Source organism: Zootoca vivipara, chromosome 16, assembly GCF_965207765.1.
Source record: "Zootoca vivipara chromosome 16, rZooViv2.hap1.1, whole genome shotgun sequence".
Classification (NCBI taxonomy): domain Eukaryota; kingdom Metazoa; phylum Chordata; class Lepidosauria; order Squamata; family Lacertidae; genus Zootoca; species Zootoca vivipara.
In genome coordinates, this window is record NC_142599.1 from 27,196,677 (window position 1) to 27,217,628 (window position 20,952).

At 50.5% G+C, this 20,952-nt stretch overlaps 1 protein-coding gene across 1 annotated transcript in view; it reads left to right on the forward strand.

Annotated features, from left to right (window-relative positions):
* The first annotated feature begins 4,051 nt into the window (after nucleotides 1-4,051).
* The window catches only part of EHD1 (EH domain containing 1), a 35,035-nt gene continuing 18,134 nt past the window's right edge, over nucleotides 4,052-20,952 (forward strand). Inside the window, exons 1-2 of the mRNA XM_060269736.2 lie at nucleotides 4,052-4,628; nucleotides 13,403-13,500. Of these exons, the coding sequence (XP_060125719.1) occupies nucleotides 4,225-4,628; nucleotides 13,403-13,500 (502 nt within the window). The 5' untranslated portion in view covers nucleotides 4,052-4,224. The remainder of the gene's footprint in view (nucleotides 4,629-13,402; nucleotides 13,501-20,952) is intronic.

Consider the following 20,952-nt stretch of genomic DNA (forward strand, 5'->3'; position numbering starts at 1 on the left):
AGCACCATTTGTCAGGATAGTGGAACACGAAGGAGGTGGAGATGTTCAGAAACCCTCGTTTCAACTATCCCATTGCAATGCATTTAGCCTCTTTATACACCAACCCCTGGAAAGAGGTTGTGAGGACTGTGCTGGTGTTCAAACTTCAAATGGAGAATTATGAAGCAAACAGAAACTCCCACCTTGATCTTTAACTCAGCTGATATATCTCGACAGGTTCACATCCATTCAGATGGAGTTTTGGACTCCCAAGTGAGGCCCTGTCCCAAATGTTTCTGCCAATTTTCATTAGGCGGTTCTATTTGCAACTCAGCTATTGCATGCCAGTGTGCTTTATATCTCACCACCTGAAAGGGGGGGGATCAGGGCCAGCCCAGGACTCCTCGCTGCTAGAGGCAAAACAGGAAATGTGAAACACAAGAGCTGTGATCTCCGCATGCACACCCAAAAGCCATTCCACTTTCTCACCCAACAGACAGATCGTGTTGCAGCGAAAGAGAAAGTTGAGTGGATAAGTTGAGCCAAAGGTCTCCCTTCACAGGCTAACTAATATTGAGCGGGGTGGGGTGGGGGAATCACATAGTACTGTGCTATGTCATGTTTGGACCATGCCAACAGCCTTGAGCTGGAACGTGGGTGATCCCGATAAAGGTTTGGCCTCTCTCTTTCCAAAACGATTTCCAGTGCTGGGACATACAAAATCGCATGAATCATAGAATCACAGAAATGCAGAGCTTGGAAAGGGACCCAGCCCCCTGCAATACAGGAACTGCAGCTAAATGAGTGTATGCAGAGTTTCCTCTTCAGCAAATGACCACGACGAAGGGCTCGCCCACGCTTACCTTTGCTTTGCACTTTCTAGGTATAGGTCTGGGCATTCCAGGTCTGTGCCTGAGCGCCTTTTTGTTCGTTTCTCCAGGAAAACCCACATTTTGCCACTGAATCGGAGCAGACGGGCTTTATATACGGATAGTAAACCCTTGAAATTGGCCCGGGGGTTTTCCCCAAGAGAGGCAAAAGTCTAATTCTTAGGAGTGAGAAGTTCCTCCCCAGCTGTGGACCATTCATTCCAGAACCTGCTGACATCACGGGCGATGCATGAGGCCAGTTCACAAAGAGGGATTCCGGCCAGCCAGAGCCACCGGGCTGTTAAACTGCCGAGGCGGGTTTGCCATGCAGAGGGAATGGAGCGGAGAGGGCAGAAGGACGCTGACATGGATGAAGGGAGCTCAGGTGAGGCCATCACTCGCAACCCAGAGATGCCCCATATCATCATCAAGGCATCTTGCCCTTTATTATTTCTTTACACATTCCAGACATACAGCTTGAGGCTGATCCCTTATCTCTTCTTCTACTTGCTCAAAGGGTGCGTGCAGCTTGGTACTACCGAGTCCCAGAACCTCAATTCTGATCAGGGACCCAGATAGCCAAGGGCCTATCCTTCCCAGGGCACCAAAGTCCTGATTTAAGTCCGTGATTTATTTTTATTTTTTGTGCCTGCTCTATGGTTTTAGCTGCCTCTGCTTATCAGATGCTGCATTTGACTGTTAGGGATGATGGGAGTTGTAGTCACAAAACATCTGGAGGGCCGAGGTTGCCTATGCCTGGTATAGATGGAGGACAGGATATAAATATCCCTAACAAATGAAGAAATGAATGGTCTCCATCTGTTCTAAGTGGGCCTTCCCCAACCTGGTGCCCTCCAGGAGTTTTGCTGAACTACAACAGCTCTTGTGTTATTTTCTCCAAGGTCAAGGAGGCGTACATGATTCTCCCCCTCCTAATTTAACCCTCACAACAACCCTGCGAGGTAGGTCAGGCTGAGAGGCAGTGACTGGCCCAAGGCCACCTAGTGAGTTTTGTGGCCAAGTGGGGTGCTGAGTCACAGTCTGACACACTAAGCACTACAGCACACTGTGTCCCAGTGACACTCAAGGGTCTCGAGCACAAACAGGCATTGCCAGCACTAGCTACGTGAGCCTTTATCTGGAGACGCCTGCAGGGTTTGAACCTGGGACCTTTTGCATGCAAAGCAGATGCTATGGTGGTCCTTCCCTGCATGTTAAAACTTGTTAAAGGTAAAGGGACCCCTGACCATTAGGTCCAGTCGCGACCGACTCTGGGGTTGCGCGCTCATCTCGCATTATTGGCCGAGGGAGCCGGCGTATAGCTTCCAGGTCATGTGGCCAGCATGACAAAGCCGCTTCTGGCAAACCAGAGCAGCACATGGAAACACTGTTTACCTTCCCGCTGTAGCGGTTCCTATTTATCTACTTGCATTTTGACGTGCTTTCGAACTGCTAGGTTGGCAGGAGCTGGGACCAAGCAACGGGAGCTCACCCTGTCACAGGGATTCGAACCGCCGACCTTCTGATCAGCAAGCCCTAGGCTCAGTGGTTTAACCCACAGTGCCACCTGGGTCCCCAGATCTGTAGGCTGGGGCACATAAGTTTCAGTTTGCTATTTACAGTGGTACCTCGGTTTAAGTACACAATTGGTTCTGGAAGTCTGTACTTAACCTGAAGCAAACTTTCCCATTGAAAGCAATGGAAAGTGGATTTATCCATTCCAGACAGGTCCGCGGAGTACTTAAACTGAAAGTACTCAAACCGAGGTGTACTTAAACCGAGGTATGACTGTATTTACAGTAGGTAAACCACGCATTGAGACCCCCACTCCTGTTTCATACAGACCCAAAACATAATACTATTCACCCAACGTCAAAACACAGAAACAAAGCAATATTAAAATAGTAAGCATCCATTCCATATTCAGGCTGCCAGTGACGCTCTAAGAACTGGAAAGTTCGATTTAATTAGGCAATCTAAACTGGGTTTGGGTTTGCACTTTAGCTCACGAAGCAGAGGAACCAGTGATAAAAGCCACGGATTTATGACTGGCTGGAACAAGCCGTTCGGTTTATTGATGCACAGTGCTCGATTCAGAAAACAACACTGGCCACTTGTTATGAAAATAAGATTACTAATTAAGCTTATCTACTGGGTGGCTAAAGTGCAGTTTCAAATCCGGGTTTAGATAACCAAGCTAAGAGTTGAAACAAGGAGCTGGGAACTAGGAATCGACTTTGGCCTTCTGCTTTGGCAGATAGGAGACCTCGTTCCCCATGTCCCCACATAGTATAGGTAAAAGGCCTTTTCAGTGTTGGCTCCCTCTGAGGAATACTCCCCCCCCCCAGTGAGGTTTGCTGACATCTTTTCAGAGGCAGGCAAAGATTTACCTCCCCCCCCCCCGGGCCTTTGATGGACTGAGCTGGTTCTGCTTTATTTATACTATGGTTGTTATAGGGTGTGTGTGTGTGTGCTCTTTCTATATTGTATGAAAAAGCATTGACAATCTTACTCGGCTACGACTCGTGATCGCCAAAGAAGAAGAAGAAGAAGAAGAGGAAGAAGACTCTTTTATATGAAATTTTGTTCTCCCTCCCCTCCCTATGGTATAATATATTAATGTGTATGGTTTTTTTTAATGTAAGTCGCCGTTAGAGAACAGTTGGCTTAATAAGTTTACTTAATTAATATGTGTGTAAAAGGAGGGGGGGAAACAATGGAGCTATTAGGTAGCCTGCAAAAAGGAAGTACGCTCTGCACATGCTCATGAGCACTCGTTTTATTTTTGAGGAGGCCCCCGCCTCAATTCGTAATTGCTAAGGCTGAATTCAGAGATGCTCGAGTGCTTCTGAGCATGTGCAGAGAGTTCCTCCCTCCACCCGCGTTACCTTGCTTTGGTGGCAAAGGGTATTACAATGGCGGAGCAAAAATTACTGTTTCCGTTGAGTTAATTTGCGATCCCTCGACGAAGGTCCCAAGGTGGGCGGTGTCGGTTCCGACTGAGATGGGCCCATCTCTCCCTTTCGTACCTCTACGCTCAAAAGTTAGAGAGGCGCGGCGCAACTTTTGTCTTCTGCGGCTCTCAGGACTGCCGGGAAAGGAAAGAGGGCGGGACAAGCACGTCGGCGAGCGGCCAATCAGGGGTTAGGAGGGGCGTGGCGCCGCCGCCGCGGCTTGATAAGGAGAGCCGCCGAGCGGCGCGTGGCGTCTGCGGTGCGTTGCGTTGCTGCCGGCTACTTTTACTGCCGCGCCAGGCGCTCTTGAACCCGGAGCCGGCCCCGCATATAACGCTTCCTCTTAATTTTTTTTATTTAAAAAAATCTTATTTTTGTTTTTCTTTCCCCACCCTTCGCCCGCAGTAGGGTTGGGCTCAGCCATGTTCAGCTGGGTAAGCCGCGACGCGCGGCGGCGCAAGGAACCCGAGCTGTTCCGCACCGTCTCGGAAGGTCTGAAGCAACTGTACGCCGGCAAGCTGCTGCCGCTGGAGGAGCACTACCGCTTCCACGACTTCCACTCGCCGGCGCTGGAGCCCGCCGACTGGGAGAGCAAGCCCATGGTGCTGCTGGTGGGCCAGTACAGCACGGGCAAGACCACCTTCATCCGCCACCTGCTGGAGCAGGACTTCCCCGGCATGCGCATCGGGCCCGAGCCCACCACGGACTCCTTCATCGCCGTCATGGGCGGCGAGAGCGAGGGCGTCATCCCGGGCAACGCGCTGGTCGTCGACCCCCGGCGCCCCTTCCGCAAGCTCAACGCCTTCGGCAACGCCTTTCTCAACAGGTACGAGGGTGCAGCGGGGAGGGCGGGTCCTGGGTTCTCTCCAAGGGCAAGGGGCCGTGGGTGGCGCAGGACTCGGGCTGGATCCCTAGTAGTGTCTCTAGGTATGGCTAAAGAAAGACCCGTTATCTGTAAACCTTGCAGAGTTGCCACGACGCTGATCCATATGAGACAATAAGGCAGCTTCCTTTGTTTTAAACCGGCTCTTTATTCCGACCCATGAGGACTAGAATCTTTGTTTTTAGGAGCTCAGTAGTAGAATGCACCCTTTGAAAGTAGAAGGTCCACGGTGTAACCCATGGCATCTCTAGGGTCAGCCTTTCAGATGCAGGACTAGCCTTTCAGACGCCTTTCAGACGCAGGGCTAGGTGGCAGCTGCTTCCGCTTTCCAGGAAACTCAAGGTGGACTAACTTGGTGTTTTTGCTAGGCTCAAAGAGAGTGGCTTCCCCTCTTGAGGTTGCCCTGTAGCTGAGCTGGCATATGAACATGAGCCTTTGCCAGTCATATGAATGCTGCTGATTATGGAGGAGCCTGCTATCTTGCAACCCCCCCCCCAAACCCCCCCAACATGGACCACCTAGATGAGAGCAAGATACAAGAAGCAAGTTCAAATCCCCACTCAGACGTGATCTAACGCTCACTAGGGGCAGGGCCGGCCCTGAGGTTGGGTGGAGTGGGGTGACCATCTCAGGCGGCTGATGTACCGGTGTGGCCAGCATCCCCCCTCTTTTGGAGGACAGTAGCTGTCTAGGTGTGTCTCATTAAGCTTCTGCCGTCTGGTGACATGGGGGTGGCATTACCCCATTGCCGGCACTGGAGTCCAGTTGGTCCCTGGAGATTGGGCTGGGAAACCTTGGGCAAGTCCCCTATTTTTCATCCTAATCAGCCTTGCAGCATGGTTGTTAATTTGAGGTGATGTTATACCTTGAAGAACTTTGGGAAGAGGTGGGTTGCTGTACCATATCAAATGCTAGCGGGAAATTCAAATTTCCCTAAAGGAAGATGAGCAAGGAAACTTTTTTCTGTTTGGGGGTGGGGATAGGCTCTTTAAGTGTGGCAGTGCAGCCTCCTCTGAATATATCCATACCATACATTTAGAGCACACCACTCCCCCCAGGAAATCTTGGGAACTGTAGTTTCCTCCTCACAGAGATAAAGTTCACACCACACTTATAACAAACTACAGTTCCCAGGATTCTTTGGGGGAGAGTCACTAGTGTTAAATATGTCCTCTGGCTGTGCTTTCAATACATGGTGTGAATCTATCACCAATAATCTTGCTCTGCTTTCTTTTCTCTTCCTGACTTATGCCCAAGTAGTGGATGTGGATCCTGCTACTCACTTTTTGGAGCTCTGCATCCTGCAGCTGATAGATCCAAAAGTGCATCTTCCCAGTTCCACTTTCTTTTCCAGCCTGACTTGGTGCTCCGGCTGTGCCCAGTCAGCCAGACCTGCTGCCAGCCTGGGCTTTTAGGGCGCCATCCCTTCCTTCCGCCCTCTCCCAAGCTCTCCCATCTGTCTTTGGCAGGCAGATTTAAAGAGCAGCAGAAATTCCCTCTTTGGCTCACACACCCAGCCAGTTCCCAGGCTGGAGGGGGAAGAGTTATTGAGGCCTGGCAGGGTAGCTCAGGCCCCATCTCCCTGCCAGAGCAGAGGGGCTTTTCATGCCTTTTCCAAAGAAAAAAACTGCAGAAATGGCCAAGTAAAAAAAGCCTTTCATTTGATAGTTGTGTGCGTGCATTCATTCAGTCCATGTCAAAATTCACGCCCCCCAGGATCTGTTTTGTCAGGTGTGGGTTTTAGCCAGTACTTTTTCTCTCCCCCCACCCCGCCCCCAAGCTCCTGTCCTACTGAGGCATCACAGAGCACTTTGAAGTGGGACTGGCAAGGTTAAACTTGTGTGCTGGCATTCTGGAGCTTCTTTTATAGCATCTGTTGTTCTTGCTCTTAAGTGATGTTCAGAAGTGAGGGCTGGTCCTTGCCATGGAACCCTGATTTGGGGGAGAAAACCAGGGAGGAAGGGGTGAAGAAAAGGGCTCCCTGTCCATGCTGCAGAACTTTGTTGCAGATCCCACTCGTTTGGTTTTTATGTTTATTAATTTAACTGGATTTGTATACCGCTTAATCATCAAAACCTCCAATCAATTTACATAAAGTCTAAAATCTGTTAACAAATACCAGTGAAGCCAGAAGTTAAAAACAAGCTGACCTAAACATTCTTTCAAAATATGCATATACAATGGTACCTCAACTTCCGAATGCCTCGACTTCCGAAGGTTTCGACTTACGAAGTCGGCAAACCTGGAAGTATTTTCGTTGTGCGTGCATTCTGCACCTGCGCAGAAGCGGCGTGCGCGGTCTGTGCATGTGCAAAGCGCAAAGTTGCGCTTCGTGCATGCGCAAAATGGACGCTTTGACATCCGAAGGTTTCGACTTAAGAAGAGCGCCGCGGAACGGATCACCTGCGTAAGTCGAAGTACCACTGTACATAATTGGATGCAGTTACATACGGTGGACCCTCGAGTTACGCACTGCTCTGGATAGGCTGTGAACGTGGCAAACCTGGAAGTGTATACTGCCGGGTTTCGCCGTGTGTGCATGCGCAGAAGTGCTCTGTGCACCGTGTGCAGAAGTGGCGCCTCCAGTTACTTTTCAGGTTAAGTACGGGACCCCCCCCCCCGAACGAATTTAATTCATATCCGGAGGGTCCACTGTATTAACATGTGTGTCAAATGTACATGTCTGGATAGGTCTGCCTAAGCCAGGTTCTTAGCAGGCACCAAAAATGCAGCAAAGATGCCTGTCTAATGTCAGTGGATGGGGAGTTCTAAAATTTAGTTGCTGTCGCCCTGAAGGATCCAATTCCTTGCATCCACGGAACAAACGTGTGCATTTGTAAAAGTCCCAGTTCTGCAGCCGAGGGGGTGCATGTGTGGGGCAAGATGACCTTTTAATTAAGCTGGTCTCGCACTGTTGAGAGAGCCTTGTATACAAAGAATAACCCTTTGAGTTTAGCCCACTAACAAACCAACAGCCAGTGTACATTTCTGAGCAGGTATGCCAACGGGTCTGCTCCTGTCATCAGCCACGCTGCAGCATTCTGCACTAACTGCAGTTTCTGGGTCAAGCGCAAGGGAGGCCCCACATGGAGTGTATTGCAGCAGTCCAGTCCTAAAGTCACCGCTACTGTAGTCAAGCTTTGCTGATCCAGGAATTACCTCTGGTGTTGCTGATTTCATTCTAAATTCTTTCCACCATACAGCAGGGGTGGTGTTAACTGTTTTTTTTGCCTCTGGTACAACACTCTTGTGGTGATGGACCTTTAGTTCCCTGGATCTTGGCATCAATCAGGAATTGCCGTTCCAAGGGGAGCGGTCCTCATGCAGCCCCGATCCCTCTGGTGTGCCCTGGAATTTTGCTCAGGAAGGATGGGGTGGGATGATCCGAGCAAGTGTTTGCAAAGTCGGACACTGCGCATAGCGAGAGTTTTGGCCAAGCGGTCTCTTTAAGGGCCTTTTTGAGCCCCGAAGCCTCTGAGATCGAATTCCTCGCCAGTCACGAGTTAACGCTGCCCAAAGTCTGTTTCAGGAGGGCAGGATCAACACAAAGAGGGATTGTTAGTTCCTGCTGGGTCTCCCTGTGACCTCCCCTCCGGCAGACCTAGGGGCAGTTTGCAACTCCGGCAGATTCCCTCGCTAGCGAAACAGTATGGGAGTTCAGAGGAGGAATTTGGGCCTCTTGGTTAATTTTACACCCTGGCAGTGTTTGCACTTTTGTTCCACTCCCGCCTGACCTCTGCTGTGTTGTGATCGGTAAGTCAGAAATCTCCCTGTGCAAGGTTGGTGCGCTTTGCAGACTCCACGCGTGGCTTTCAAGTGGAGGCAAACCAGCTCTGAGCATAGGATGCTTTCTTGCCACAAGCCAAGATAGCTGGTCCATCTGGCTTGCTAGTGGTTGTGCTGATTGGCCGGACAGGTGTCTCAGCCAGCACCATCCGGAACTGCCAGGGATTGAACCTTGGACCCCTGAGCAAAGCTTGTGCTCTTCCGCTGGGGGCATGGCCCTTCCGAAAACTTTTTGTTTTGAAAAGCTACATCCCTAATCTTCGTTTGGGGCCAGTTCAGCATTTTGTATCCAGTCCTCCTTGCACCCTGAGAAGTTTGGTGATGCTGTTAGGGTGGCTGGCTGCCAACTGGATGCTTCTGGGGAATTTTATCTACAGACCGCTTTGCCTGGCTTGCCCTACACGGAATCATGTAGTGGGGAGGGCTGTTAAGGCCACACTCAGCCCTTACATTTAAAGCAGGCTTTCCCAAACTTGGGTATCCAGCTGTTGTTGGACTACAATTCCCATCATTCCCTGGCTGCTGGTCCTGCTAGCTAGGGCTGATGGGAGTTGTAGTCCAACAGCAGCTGGAGAGGCCCAAGTTTGGGAGACCCTGATTTAAAGCGTTAGGATGCCGCTTTTAAAAAGTCATGGGTTCCTCCCCAAAGAATTCTGGGAGCTGCTGTTTGTTAAGGGTACATGGAGACTTTTTAGGACACTGCCGATTCCCCTTGCAGAATTACAGACCCCTGGGAAGACGGATTAGCTGTTAAGCCACTCAAGACTCCTTACAACTCCCGAACAAACTACAGCACCCATGTTGCTTTGGAGGAAGAAGCCATGATTACTTAAAGTGGTATTGTGGTGCTTTAAATGTATGGTTTGCACATGGCTTAATGCCTAACTTCTTGAAGGCTTCCCAGTCAAATGCTGTAGGTGTAGGTCGAATCCGCAGTCCTTCTGGAGGCTGGATCAATGTTGGCCAGGCAGAGGGGGGCCCAGGACGGGAGGTGCCTTATCTCCAGAGGATCCTTACAAGATTATCCGAGGCAGCTTGCAGGTGTCCTTGATGGCGGCTGACCTCCCCGTACCCTTGGCTTAGGACCTCTGTACAGGTGGAGCGCCGCAGGCCGCTCGTTCAGGAGTTGGATTTGTGTACAGTACAGCCTTTTGTGGGTTAAGCAGGGGCTGTGCAAGGAGGGGCTGGTGCAGGGAGGAAGAGGTGGCCTTTGGTCTTTGTTGCCGTCCCTGCTGCTTGCGGGGAGAAGGCGGGAGCAAATTCCAAAGCAGCAAGAGCAGCAGCAGCAGCAGGCCTGCAAATCTCTCTCTGCAATATTCCAAAGCTCATCTTTTCTAGTTGCAGTGCTGAGCACCGAGGAGGCAGAGGGTGCCTCTCGCTACCCATGCTGGGCTGTGCAGCAAAGCATTCCGTGCTTTTTATTCCCACAAGGGCGTCGGGAGAGGTCATGGGAGGAGGTCTTGAGCATTTTGGGAGAGGGGAAGCGGCCCCATCTCTCTTGGCCAGGGACCATGGGAAGCTGCCTTCTTCCGAGTCAGACCATTGGCCCATCTATCTTGATGCTGCCCACACTGGCTGGCAGCAATGCCTCTCCAGGGTTTCAGGCAGGGAGCCTCTCCCAGCCCTCTCTGCAGATTCCGTCGGGAGGACTGAACCCGAGGGCCTTCCGCATGCAATAGCTATGGCCCCTGAGAGGTGCTTTGAGACAGGGGGGGGGCAGAGAATGCTCTGGTGGCAAAGTCAGCAGCGATTGAAAGTTCAGGATAAGTGCTGGGGTGTTCGCCCTCTTCCTTCCTCATAGAAGAGGCCGTGTGCGTCATCTAGCACAACCCCCTGCAATGCAGGAATCTGTCGCCCAACGTGGGGCTCGAACCCATGAACCCTTCCTCTTCTGAGAACAGCACAGGCCTCGGTGCCTTGATGCGTTGCTCACCTAGTCCGTGTCCGTGTCGAGATGGCCTTGATGGGAGGAGAGAACTGTTGTGTATCAGCAGCTGAGATAGGCGGCCGACACTCTGGCCTCATCCGCACTGTACATTTATAGCAGTATCGTGTCACTTTATAAACAGCAACAGCTTCCCTCAAAGTATCCTGAGAGCTGCAGTTTGTTCAGGGTCCCAATGATTCCTAGGAGACTCCCCCCTCCCCCACCTTATTCCCAGAGCTAGAATTCCCAGAGTGGTTTCCCTCTTCCCATCTCTGTGGGGAGAATTGGGTTCCCCTAGGAGCAGCTCCCCTGTTGTCTTTGTCCACGGAGTTTTCTTGGCAGGGATACTGGAGTGGCTTGCCAGTTCCTTCTCCAGGTGGATCACGTTTAGTCAAAACTCTCCCCTATGACCTGTCCATCTTGGGTGGCCCTGCATGGCATAGCTCATAGCTTCTCTGAGTTATTCAAGCCCCTTCGCCACGACAAGGCATTGATCCATGAAGACCCTGATGTTGGGAAAGATGGAGGGCACTAGGAGAAGGGGACGACAGAGGGCGAGATGGTTGGACAGTGTTCTCGAAGCTACGAACATGAGTTTGACCAAACTGCGGGAGGCAGTGCAAGACAGGAGTGCCTGGCGTGCTATGGTCCATGGGGTCACGAAGAGTCAGACACGACTAAACGACTAAACAACAACAAGGAGCAGCTCCCAGGATTCTTTGGGGGAAGAAGCCATGGCTGTTTAAGGTGGTCTGATACCGCTTTAAATGTGGAGTGCACATTTCCAGGTCCAAAAGTGCTGCATTTGGTTTGGTCTCCAGGCGAACTAAATACCCTTCAGTCGGCTGCTGGAACAAGATACCTTAGAGACCAAATTGTAGGGGGAAAGATTTGGGGGGCGGCGGCGGTGTTCTGGACTTTATAAACAGCCCACAGGCCTGGGGGGGGGACCTGACTGGGCGAAAGGAGCTTGCTCACCTGAGCCCCGCCGATTGCCGCAACTCCTACCTTGCCCAAATCTTCCTGTTGTGTCCTGTTGTCATGGCTTCCTCCTTGTGAAATTGAGAGGAAGCATTTTTGAAAAGCAGAAGGTCTGGCTCTTGACAACCTCAACACAATTCTGGGGTGCAAAACCTGTCAGTCTCACACAGGGTCCGGGAAGCTTGGGGAAGGGCCAGGGCAGCTCGCTGGGAGGGTGCCTGCTCTGCGTGCAGGGAGGTCCCAGGTTCAAATCCCACAAGCATCTCCAGGGCCGTCTTAAGCCCATCCAGCGCCCTGGCGCTTAGGTCCTTCCAGCGCCCCCCTCCAGAGCCCCTCCAAGGACCCGGGAATGGCAAGCGGACCGTGGCAGCAGCGGGAGGCCACCTCCGAGGACTCTGCGCTGCGCCTCCTTCTCGTTTCCCCAGCGCTGGGTTCCGCTCAGTCAAGCTTTGCCACCAGTGTGCGCACCGCGGAACCAGCAAGAGCTGCTTGGGCGCTGTGCGCGCGCTGGTGGCAAAGCTCAACTGAGCGGAACCCAGTGCTGGGGAAATGAGAAGGAGGCGCAGCGCGGAGTCCTCGGAGAAGGAGAGAGATGCGGTGTAGCCTCTCAGCTCGTGGAGCGCAGTCCTGGCCAGATCGCCGGAACCCTGCGCTCACTTGGCGCCCTTCCAGCGCTCTCTAGCGCCCGGCGCCGTGGTTCTCCGCGCCACTAGCCTCTATGGCTAGGACGGGCCTGAGCATCTCTCTAGTCATTGGTAAGAAGAGTGGAGAAGACTCTCTTCCTGAGCCCCCAAAGAGCTGCTGTCGATGGCCCCTGTCGATGGTCTCAGGCTAGGCCTAAGGCAGTCGTCTGCATTCTTCATTGACACCCCAACATCCCCACTGAAAATTAAGGGTCCAAGTGGATCCGCTCTTGGTGGAACAGTGTATTTTTAAAAATATATAATGCCATCAGTATTTGCAAGTGTCTGGCTCATTTAAGATTACATAAAACCTTTATTCTCATTAATGAATGGAACTCATGGGGGGGACACTTTTATTTTTAATGGATCTTTATTATTTGTAAAGAGAATATTTGTACGAGTTACCGTGCTTTATTATCCCTTTGGAGCTGTTTTGTAACTTTGGGCTTTTGTCTTTCCAGGCTTTGACGCTTTAAGATTAAAATCTCTTGGTTCTTTTTGTTATGTTTGCAACAAATCAATGAAATAAAATGAAAAAGAGGAAAAGTTAATTCAAAATGGCAAGTTGTCTCAGTTTGCCAGTAAGGAAATACACAAGATGCAGCCACACAATTTATTGAATCATAAATAAAACCTAACGAGAGAGGAAAGGTGTGTGGTCTGTGATTTCAAAGGGTTCGGTGGTCAAATCACAACAGTGGCAAGTTCATATTTAAAAAGAAGATTTTAAACATAACCTTGGGATGTACTAAATCCAGACACCTAGACCTGTGGGACCTGAATCTCCCGAGCCACTATGTTTGTAGATGAAACAAATGTGAAAAAATGGCAAAGAAGGAATCTCAAGCACTTTTGGCCCCAGGACAATTTTAGCTCATGCGAGCCCACCCTCCCCCCTAAGAAAGGTGATTTGCCAAGTCTTGAAATACCAATAATTGTCTACATTATTGGGGTTAAAGGGCTTCCAAAACTTGGTGATTATGCCTTGGGCCACGGTCAAAAGGTTCAAGATCAGTTTCCTCTTGCTGTGGTCTTGATCTGAATCTGCAGACAAGTTCAAGGGAGCCTGGCAAGTGGAAGGGGGTGAATTGTTTCTCGAGTTATCTTCCACTCATTCTCCCGGCACCCTTCCCTTCTCTTTGTGGGTGGTGCCACACGAAGGTCGGTGCTGGAGGGTGGGAGGCCCCCCCACTTTGAAACGTGGCTCAACTATATGAAGCGGTTAGCTCTGTTGCCCAAAAAGTGTGGCGAGGGGGGCAGGCAGGGAGCCACGTCCGCCTCCCTATGCTTGCTTTCGGCTGAGGCAAATGGCTTAACGGCCCTCTCCTCCCTCCTCCTAGGTTCATGTGTGCTCAGCTGCCCAACCCAGTCCTGGACAGCATCAGCATAATCGACACCCCTGGAATCCTGTCTGGAGAGAAGCAGCGGATAAGCAGAGGTAACACTTGGGCTGAATCTAGACATTTTAAAAACACACTGTGAATTTTTTTTCAAAAAAAGTTTTAAAATATTTATTGAATTTCCCATTAGCTCACCATCGCCACCTAGTGTCACATTTGTATAATGCACTTAAAACACACTTCAAACGTTATATTTGCAGCTGTATATTTGTCGGCCGGGTGTGGAAGAACTTGATGTTTCTTTGCCGGGGGATTTTGCAGGCTTTCTTTAAGGAAAAGGGTTGGGGAACCTGGATGGGGGAAGGCATGCTCTCCTGATGTCGCTGGGCTCTGACTCCCAGCGTCTCTGACCATTGGCTGGTGGGAGTTGGCTTTCCACAATACTGGGAGCCTCCCGGCTCCCTGCCTCTGTTCTAGGGAGGGACATGATGGAAGTTTATAAAATGATTCATGGCTTGGAGAAAGTATTTCTGCTTCTCTCCCTAACACTAGAACCGGGAGGGCATCTCGTGAAGCCGAAAGCTTAAAACATTCAGGGCAGATAAAAGGAAGTTGTGCTTCATGCAAGTCATGGTTAAACTATGGAACTCCCTGCTACAACAGCATACCTGCCAAGTTGCTGTCCGAGAAATAAGGGACCGGGCTGGAAGTAGCAGACCAGAAGTCGCACTGCAGCCATTTTGGAACTGGGCAGAGCAGCATCAAAAAGTCACTTCTGAGCATGCTCCGCCCAGTTTCAAAATGGCCGCCGTGCCAGAATAAACTGGGGGAAAACAAAAAAATCGTTTTTTCAGCTAGGAACAGCTGGAAAACGGGAATTTCCCGGGGAATACGGGAGACTTGGCAGCTATGCACAGCAGGCAGGGATCCCACCAACCTGGACGGCTCTAAAAGAGGATTAGATATGGAGGAGAGGGCTATCGATGACTACTAGCCAGCATAGCTGTGCTCTGCCTCCATGGTTGGAGGCAGTAGTGCTTCTGAATACCAGTTGCTGGAAACCACAGGAGGTGAGAGGGCTCTTGTGCTCAGGTTTGTGAGTTTCCCATTGGGGCATCTGGTTGGCCACAGTGAGAACAGGATGCTGGACTAGGTGGGCCACTATCCTGTATCCAAAAGGGCTCTTCTTATGTTTTTTATGAGTGTGGTCCCATCTTCTTGGTCAGACAGACTTCACAACAACAGCCCCACCATCTTACCTGAGTGAGCTTCAGAATATTAGCACCTGTCCAACCTGCTACATCCAAAACCTGGATGGAAGAGAACTGAGCATTGTTGGTATACATTGCTCCAGATCCTTGGGTGAGCTCGCTCACCGGCTTCATATAGGTGTTCCTGGGTGGCTGCTGTGGAACACCATGGTGCAAATACTAGAACCAATTTGCTGAATAGGAGGAGCAAGGCCTACAGGGGCACAGTTTCCAAATTCCCAGCCCTGTCCAGAAGGATGTCCTCCTCAAAAGTATTGAAAGCAAATACAGTGGTGCCTCGTTAGACGAATTTAATTCGTTCCACGGGTCTTTTCTTATAACGAAAAATTCGTCTAGTGAATCCCATAGGAATGCATTGAATTTTTATTTATTTATTTTTTGCCCATAGGAACGCATTAATTGAATTTCAATGCATTCCTATGGGAAACCGTGATTCGCTAGACAAATTTTTCATAAAACGAATTCGTCTAGCGAGGCAACCTCCACTCGAAAAATCCTTTCGTTAAGCGGAAATTTCATTAAGCAGGGCATTCATTAAGCGAGGCACCACTGTACGCTCCCAGTGAAGCTCCTCCGTCAGTGTAACATGGGAGGTCCAGAGGGTATCAACATGAGAACGGGGCCTTTTCAGTGATGGCTCCCCAGTTGTAGAATCCTCTCCTGGGGGAAGCTCGCATGGCACCAACCTTACATAGCTTCAGGCACTAGGCAAAAACGTTTCTTTTCTGCCAGGCCTTTGGCTTCTAATTCGCTGTGGCCTCCTTGAGTGTGTGGGCTGTTCTAATCCTGCTTTTAAAAAAATAGGTTTCTCTTCCAGAGTTAGCCTTAAGTTTTTAAAAATGCTGGCTTTAATATATGTGTCTGTTTGCTGTAAATTGCCTTGTGTTACTTGGGTAAAAAAGAAAAAAAAGCGACCAATAAATTTATTTTATAATAACAGAATCTGGGTCAGAAAGCTTGATTTTGATGTGGATCTCGATGCCTGGAGCTATGTTGCCTCCTCTCCCACCCAAGCCCCTTGCCCAGAAAGGAAGGTCTGGGGCTGTCCCAATAAAACAAACATTCAAGAACAGAGGTTTTTTTTAAGGAGGGGGCTGCCTTTAACCCTTCGTTGGGGCGGTGGGTTTAAAATTAGCAGGGTTGCTTCGATGGGGTACATAATCTGGGAGGCTGAATATACGCCCAGCATGTTGTGGCTTCTTAAGTGAAATGTTCCATCCTTGGGAGGGGCAGAGAAGAGCCTCTCTCCTCCTCCCCCCCCCCCGCCTTTGGCCTATAGCCTGTCTCTCCTGGCCAAGTTCAGGCCTCCTTGGAGGAAATACCCCCCTCCCCAATTCCCCTTGCTGAAGTTTCCAGGCGTAGCTTGGAAATATGTGGCTGGCACGAGAAGGGTGTTCTAGGTGGTGTACATGCCTCCCCAGGAAGGAGCAGCATTCCTGATGCCTGGGGAGTGTCGCGCCCCCCCCCCCTTTGGCCTGGGGCAAGCGGAGACGGCGTCTCGTGCTGCGCTGGTAGCGAAACTCTGCTCTTGCTGAGCAGATGGACGCAGCTAAAATTAGCTGCCTTCTTCCCAGGCTCCTGTCTCGGGGGCCATCTTCTCTCTGCCTGTCCTACGTCTTGAGACCCCCCCCCCAGTTCAGCTTCCATCATCTCCTGGCTGTGCTACAGTCTCCTTTCCAGGAGGGGGTGCCTAGCATCTCTGCTGCCTTTGGGGGAAGAGAAGGGAACCAGGCCTTGCCCCAGAGGAGAGGTTATAGGGAGATGGAGGTGCCCTTTGCCATCCTGGTGCCCGAGTTGGACAGAACACAGAAGTCAAACATATCTCTTATTGCAGGCCTGGAAATTTGACTTTTCTCCTTGCCCTGCTAGCAGGAAGTGCTGCAGATCAGCGATAAGGCTCCACTTGACCCCAGCAAGCGAGAAAACCAGGATGTGGTGGTCAATGAGCTTTGGTTTCGCAAATGAGCACTCATACACATTATTATATTTTTTAAAAACTATCCTTTAATATATGGAATCTCGCAGTCACCGAGAAACTGCATGTGCTCAAAGAAGCTATAAAACACTTTTATAAAGTTTGGTGGACCTTTGTGTCTTATACATCAACTAACAACTTACATGACCTGCACTTAGAAAAGAAATAATGGACTCCCTGATTTAATATTTATTTAAGTTGGTTGTATTAACTGTACTTACCTGTACTGTGTGAATATCTCACCAGTGGCTTCCCAGCTTTTTTTTGGGGGGGGGGGTGTTTTCTTCACTTCTTCTTGTTGCCTGGAAAAAGAAAAAATTGTATAGTGGTATAACTCTTAGTCTGGTCAGAATCAAGCAGCCTCAGCCAACTCCTGCCCTTGCGGAGGCAGACCTCTATGCATGGCTTCTGTGCCCTTTGCCCTCACTCACAGAGATATGTGGCCAAGCCAGTCTGAGCTCTGCTGGGAGCCGGATTCCCTTCTGGTGCTGGTCCGGCAGGGGCCTCCCTTAGGGTGCTCAGGAGCCGTTCTGCTGAGCGCCGGAGGGCAAAACAAGTGTGTGTTGATCCCCTCTGTCACGTTCCACAGGCATAGGGAGGCAAGAAGGATATGGCAGTGGGTGGGCTGTTGTGCTTCAGGGTATCTTGCGTCCTGAAGTCACATATGGGAGGCTGCAAGCCCCTGCCTTGCAGAAAGAACGCTGCAGCAAGAGGAAGACCAATGTGGCCCTATGCATTGGCCAGTGAGCTTAGAGATGCTTCAGTGTTCGCTCTCCTCTCCTCTGCCCTCCTCATTCGTTTTTCCTTTTATAGCTTGTCTAATAGATGGTGAACCGCCGGCTGGAAGGGACTGTTGTATGTTTCACTGAACGTAAGCTTTTGTGCTTAGTAGCAGCCTTAACATGAAGTGTCTTACAGCCCTTCAGGTACACAGACAGAACGCTGCAGAAAAAGCACCCTGGCTAGCTCAGTTGGACAGAAGTGTGCAGGAAATGCTAGTGACATTTCAGAAGCTAAGGAGACAGGGTTGGTTTTGTCAACCTCTGTCACTATTATACCTCCTGGAGCAAAAGACACCCCCCAAAAATGTTTATAGCACCTTGTTCCCCTCCCAGTGTCCGGGGGGGGGGGGGCAGGATCCAGTTCCCTTTCCAGCACTGGATTTCCAAGACAGGATCATCTGTGAAGCTGACCAGCCTTTAATGATGCTTTGGGAGTAAACACGAACGAGTGTCTAGGATTAGTTCAACTTAGAGCCACGGTGCTCTAGTTTGTTTTGTATTCTGTTTCCAGGTTCTGCCTGCTTTCCCGCTACCTTTGTTTCCTATTTAAGTTTCTTAATTTGACCGCTGAATGAATTATGTGTGGTTGCCAGCCTCCAGATTTCCAAATCCCCATTTGCCCAGACATTTGGCCTTCAAGCTACTGGGAGTTCGGGTCTGGCATTGTAAGCAGACCAGCGCACTCTTCTGTGGGTCTGGGAGAGAGTGTGGACTTCCACTACACTCTGAGCAAACCACAGAGGTGCAGTTTGGACTGAGGAGTCCTGGGTCACCGGTTTAGAACCTTTTAAAAAAGTAATTGCTTTAGTGCATCCCAGCTCCTCTCCCCTCTGGAGTTGCAGGCGTGAAAAGGTGGGTGGCATTGATGCAAGGCCTCTGTGTCACAGTTGGGCATCCGAGAGGGTGGGAGAGGCTCTCTGGAGCACCCCTGCTTCGTCACACCTTCCAACTCTACAATTCCATTGTAAATCTTACTTATTTTCATATATGCCTCTGTGTTCGCCGCCAAGGTAATTTTTATATGCGGTGCTTTGCAGATTCTTAAAATAAGATACCAGTAAACTCGGAAAGCCCCGCATTCCTGGCTGTTTGCTTTGCAAAGCGTCTCTAGGCATGTGTGGGGCTGTGGTGGAACTTCTCTTCCGCGCCCCCCCCCCCAAGTCACTCACCCTGCTTCCACCTTCCTGCCTGGAAGACGGGAAGGAATGGGGAACAGGGTGTCTGGCTATTGCCTCCCAGGCCGCTGCCCCCTCCCCACTCCTTTTGCTTTTCTTCATTGCTGCATCTCTGGTCTCCTCTGCTGGCAGGGAGCCTTTTGCAAAACGGTGGGTGTGGCTGTCGGGTGATGTCAACACTTTTTGCCGTGACTCACAGGAAGTTGGAAGTCTTACCCCTATTGTTTTTCAGGAGGGCTGGGGGAGCCTCACTTTTTCCACACCTTGTCCAGGCCAGGAGGTTTCAGCCTGTGAGCCGTTTACCTGGAAATGTTTCATGGAATCCGAAAGGTGGAAAAGCTTTTCTGGGATGGTGATTCAGTGTGTGTGTGAGTGTGTAGGGGAAAAGAACCATTTGAGGTATCCCCTTACGAAACCTAACTTCCTTCCTCCTCCTCCTCCTCAAACGTTCCAAAGGGAGATCTGGAAAAGGGAAGCTCTCGTGCCCTGAGTCAGGCCATTGACTCACTGACCCAGTGCTGTCTGCAGAGACAGGCTGTACTGGTTCTCTAGGGTTTCAGCATGAGTTCAACTGGGGATCCTTTGTGCACAAAGCAAGGTGCTTTTCCCATCGTCTGTTCCCCGCCCTGCCTGGCACTGGTGCTGTGTCTCGGCCTGGAATAGCTTAACTTCCCCAAATGACCCTTCTAGGAAGCAAGATATGCACATCAGCATGGGGAAAGTTCCCCCTTTTCAGATGAATTGGAAATCACAGGGGTTTCTTTTTTGCAAACAAAGGCGATTCTACTGCTGGGAGGGAAATTTAGCACGTTCTGGCTTCCCTCTTCCCCTTGCAGCATCTGAGAGCGATAAGCCTACGCTATCTCCTTCCCATATCTCGCCAGCCTCCCTTGGCCGCCCTGAATTCTGCTCCTGGGCTGGGGCTGGCATGGCCACCATTTCTCTCTTGCAGCTGAGCTTTTGAATGCCAGTACAAGGAACATCTGCTGGGTCAGGGCAATGGCCCACCTGGTCCAGCATCCCAGTCACACAGTGGCCGGCCAGATGCCTCTTTTGGGAAACTGGCAAGCAGGATCCGAGTGCGAGTTCAACTCTCCCCTCCTGCGGTATTCAGAAGCAGTGCTGTCTCAGTGTGTGGGGGGGAGAGGGGCAGAGCACAGCTGTAATGGCTAGTAGCCAAGGATAGTCCTCTCCTTCGTGGATTTGTCCAGTCCTCTTCTGAAACTAGGGACGCGGGTTGCATTGTGGGTTAAACCACTGAGCCTAGGGCTTGTCGATCAGAAGCTCGGCAGTTCAAATCCCTGCGACGGGGTGAGCTCCCATTGCTCAGTCCCAGCTCCTGTCAACCTAGCAGTTCGAAAGCACGTCAAAGTGCAAGTAGATAAATAGGTACCGCTCCAAGCGGGAAGAAGAAAAAGAAGAGTTTGAATTTGATATCCCGCTTTATCACTACCCTATGGAGTCTCAAAGCGGCTAACAATCTCCTTTCCCTTCCTCCCCCACAACAAACACTCTGTGAGGTGAGTGGGGCTGAGCGACTTCAAAGAAGTGTGACTAGCCCAAGGTCACCCAGCAGCTGCATGTGGAGGAGTGGAGACGCGAACCCGGTTCCCCAGAGTACGAGCCTACCGCTCTTAACCACTACACCAGACTGGAAGGTAAACGGCGTTTCCGTGCGCTGCTCTGGTTCACCAGAAGTGGCTAGTCATGCTTGCCACATGACCTGGAAGCTGTACTCTGGCTCCCTTGGCCAATAATGCGAGATGAGCGCCGCAACCCCAGAGTCGGTCACGACTGGACCTAATGGTCAGGGGTCCCTTTACCTTTACCTTCTGAAACTATCCAACCTGGTGCCTGTCTGCTGCTCCTGTGGGAGTGGGTTCCATAGGTTAAGTTACAGGTAGGTAGCCATGTTGGTCTGACGCAGTAAAAACAAAATAAAAAAATCCTTCCAGTAGCACCTTAGAGACCAACTAAGTTTGTCACAGGTATGAGCTTTCGTGTGCATGCACACGAAAGCTCATACCTGTGACAAACTTAGTTGGTCTCTAAGGTGCTACTGGAAGGATTTTTTTATTTTGTTTTTCCATAGGTTGAGTTTGCACTGCACGGAGAAGGACTTTCCTTTTACAGTGGTGCCTCGCTTAACGAATGCCCTGCTTAACGAAATTTTCGCTTAATGAAAAGTTTTTTCTAGCGGAGGTTGCCTCGCTAGACGAATTCGTTTTACGAAAAATTTGTCTAGCGAATCGCGGTTTCCCATAGGAATGCATTGAAATTCAATTAATGCGTTCCTATGGGCAAAAAAAAAAATTCAAAAAAATTCAATGCATTCCTATGCGATTCG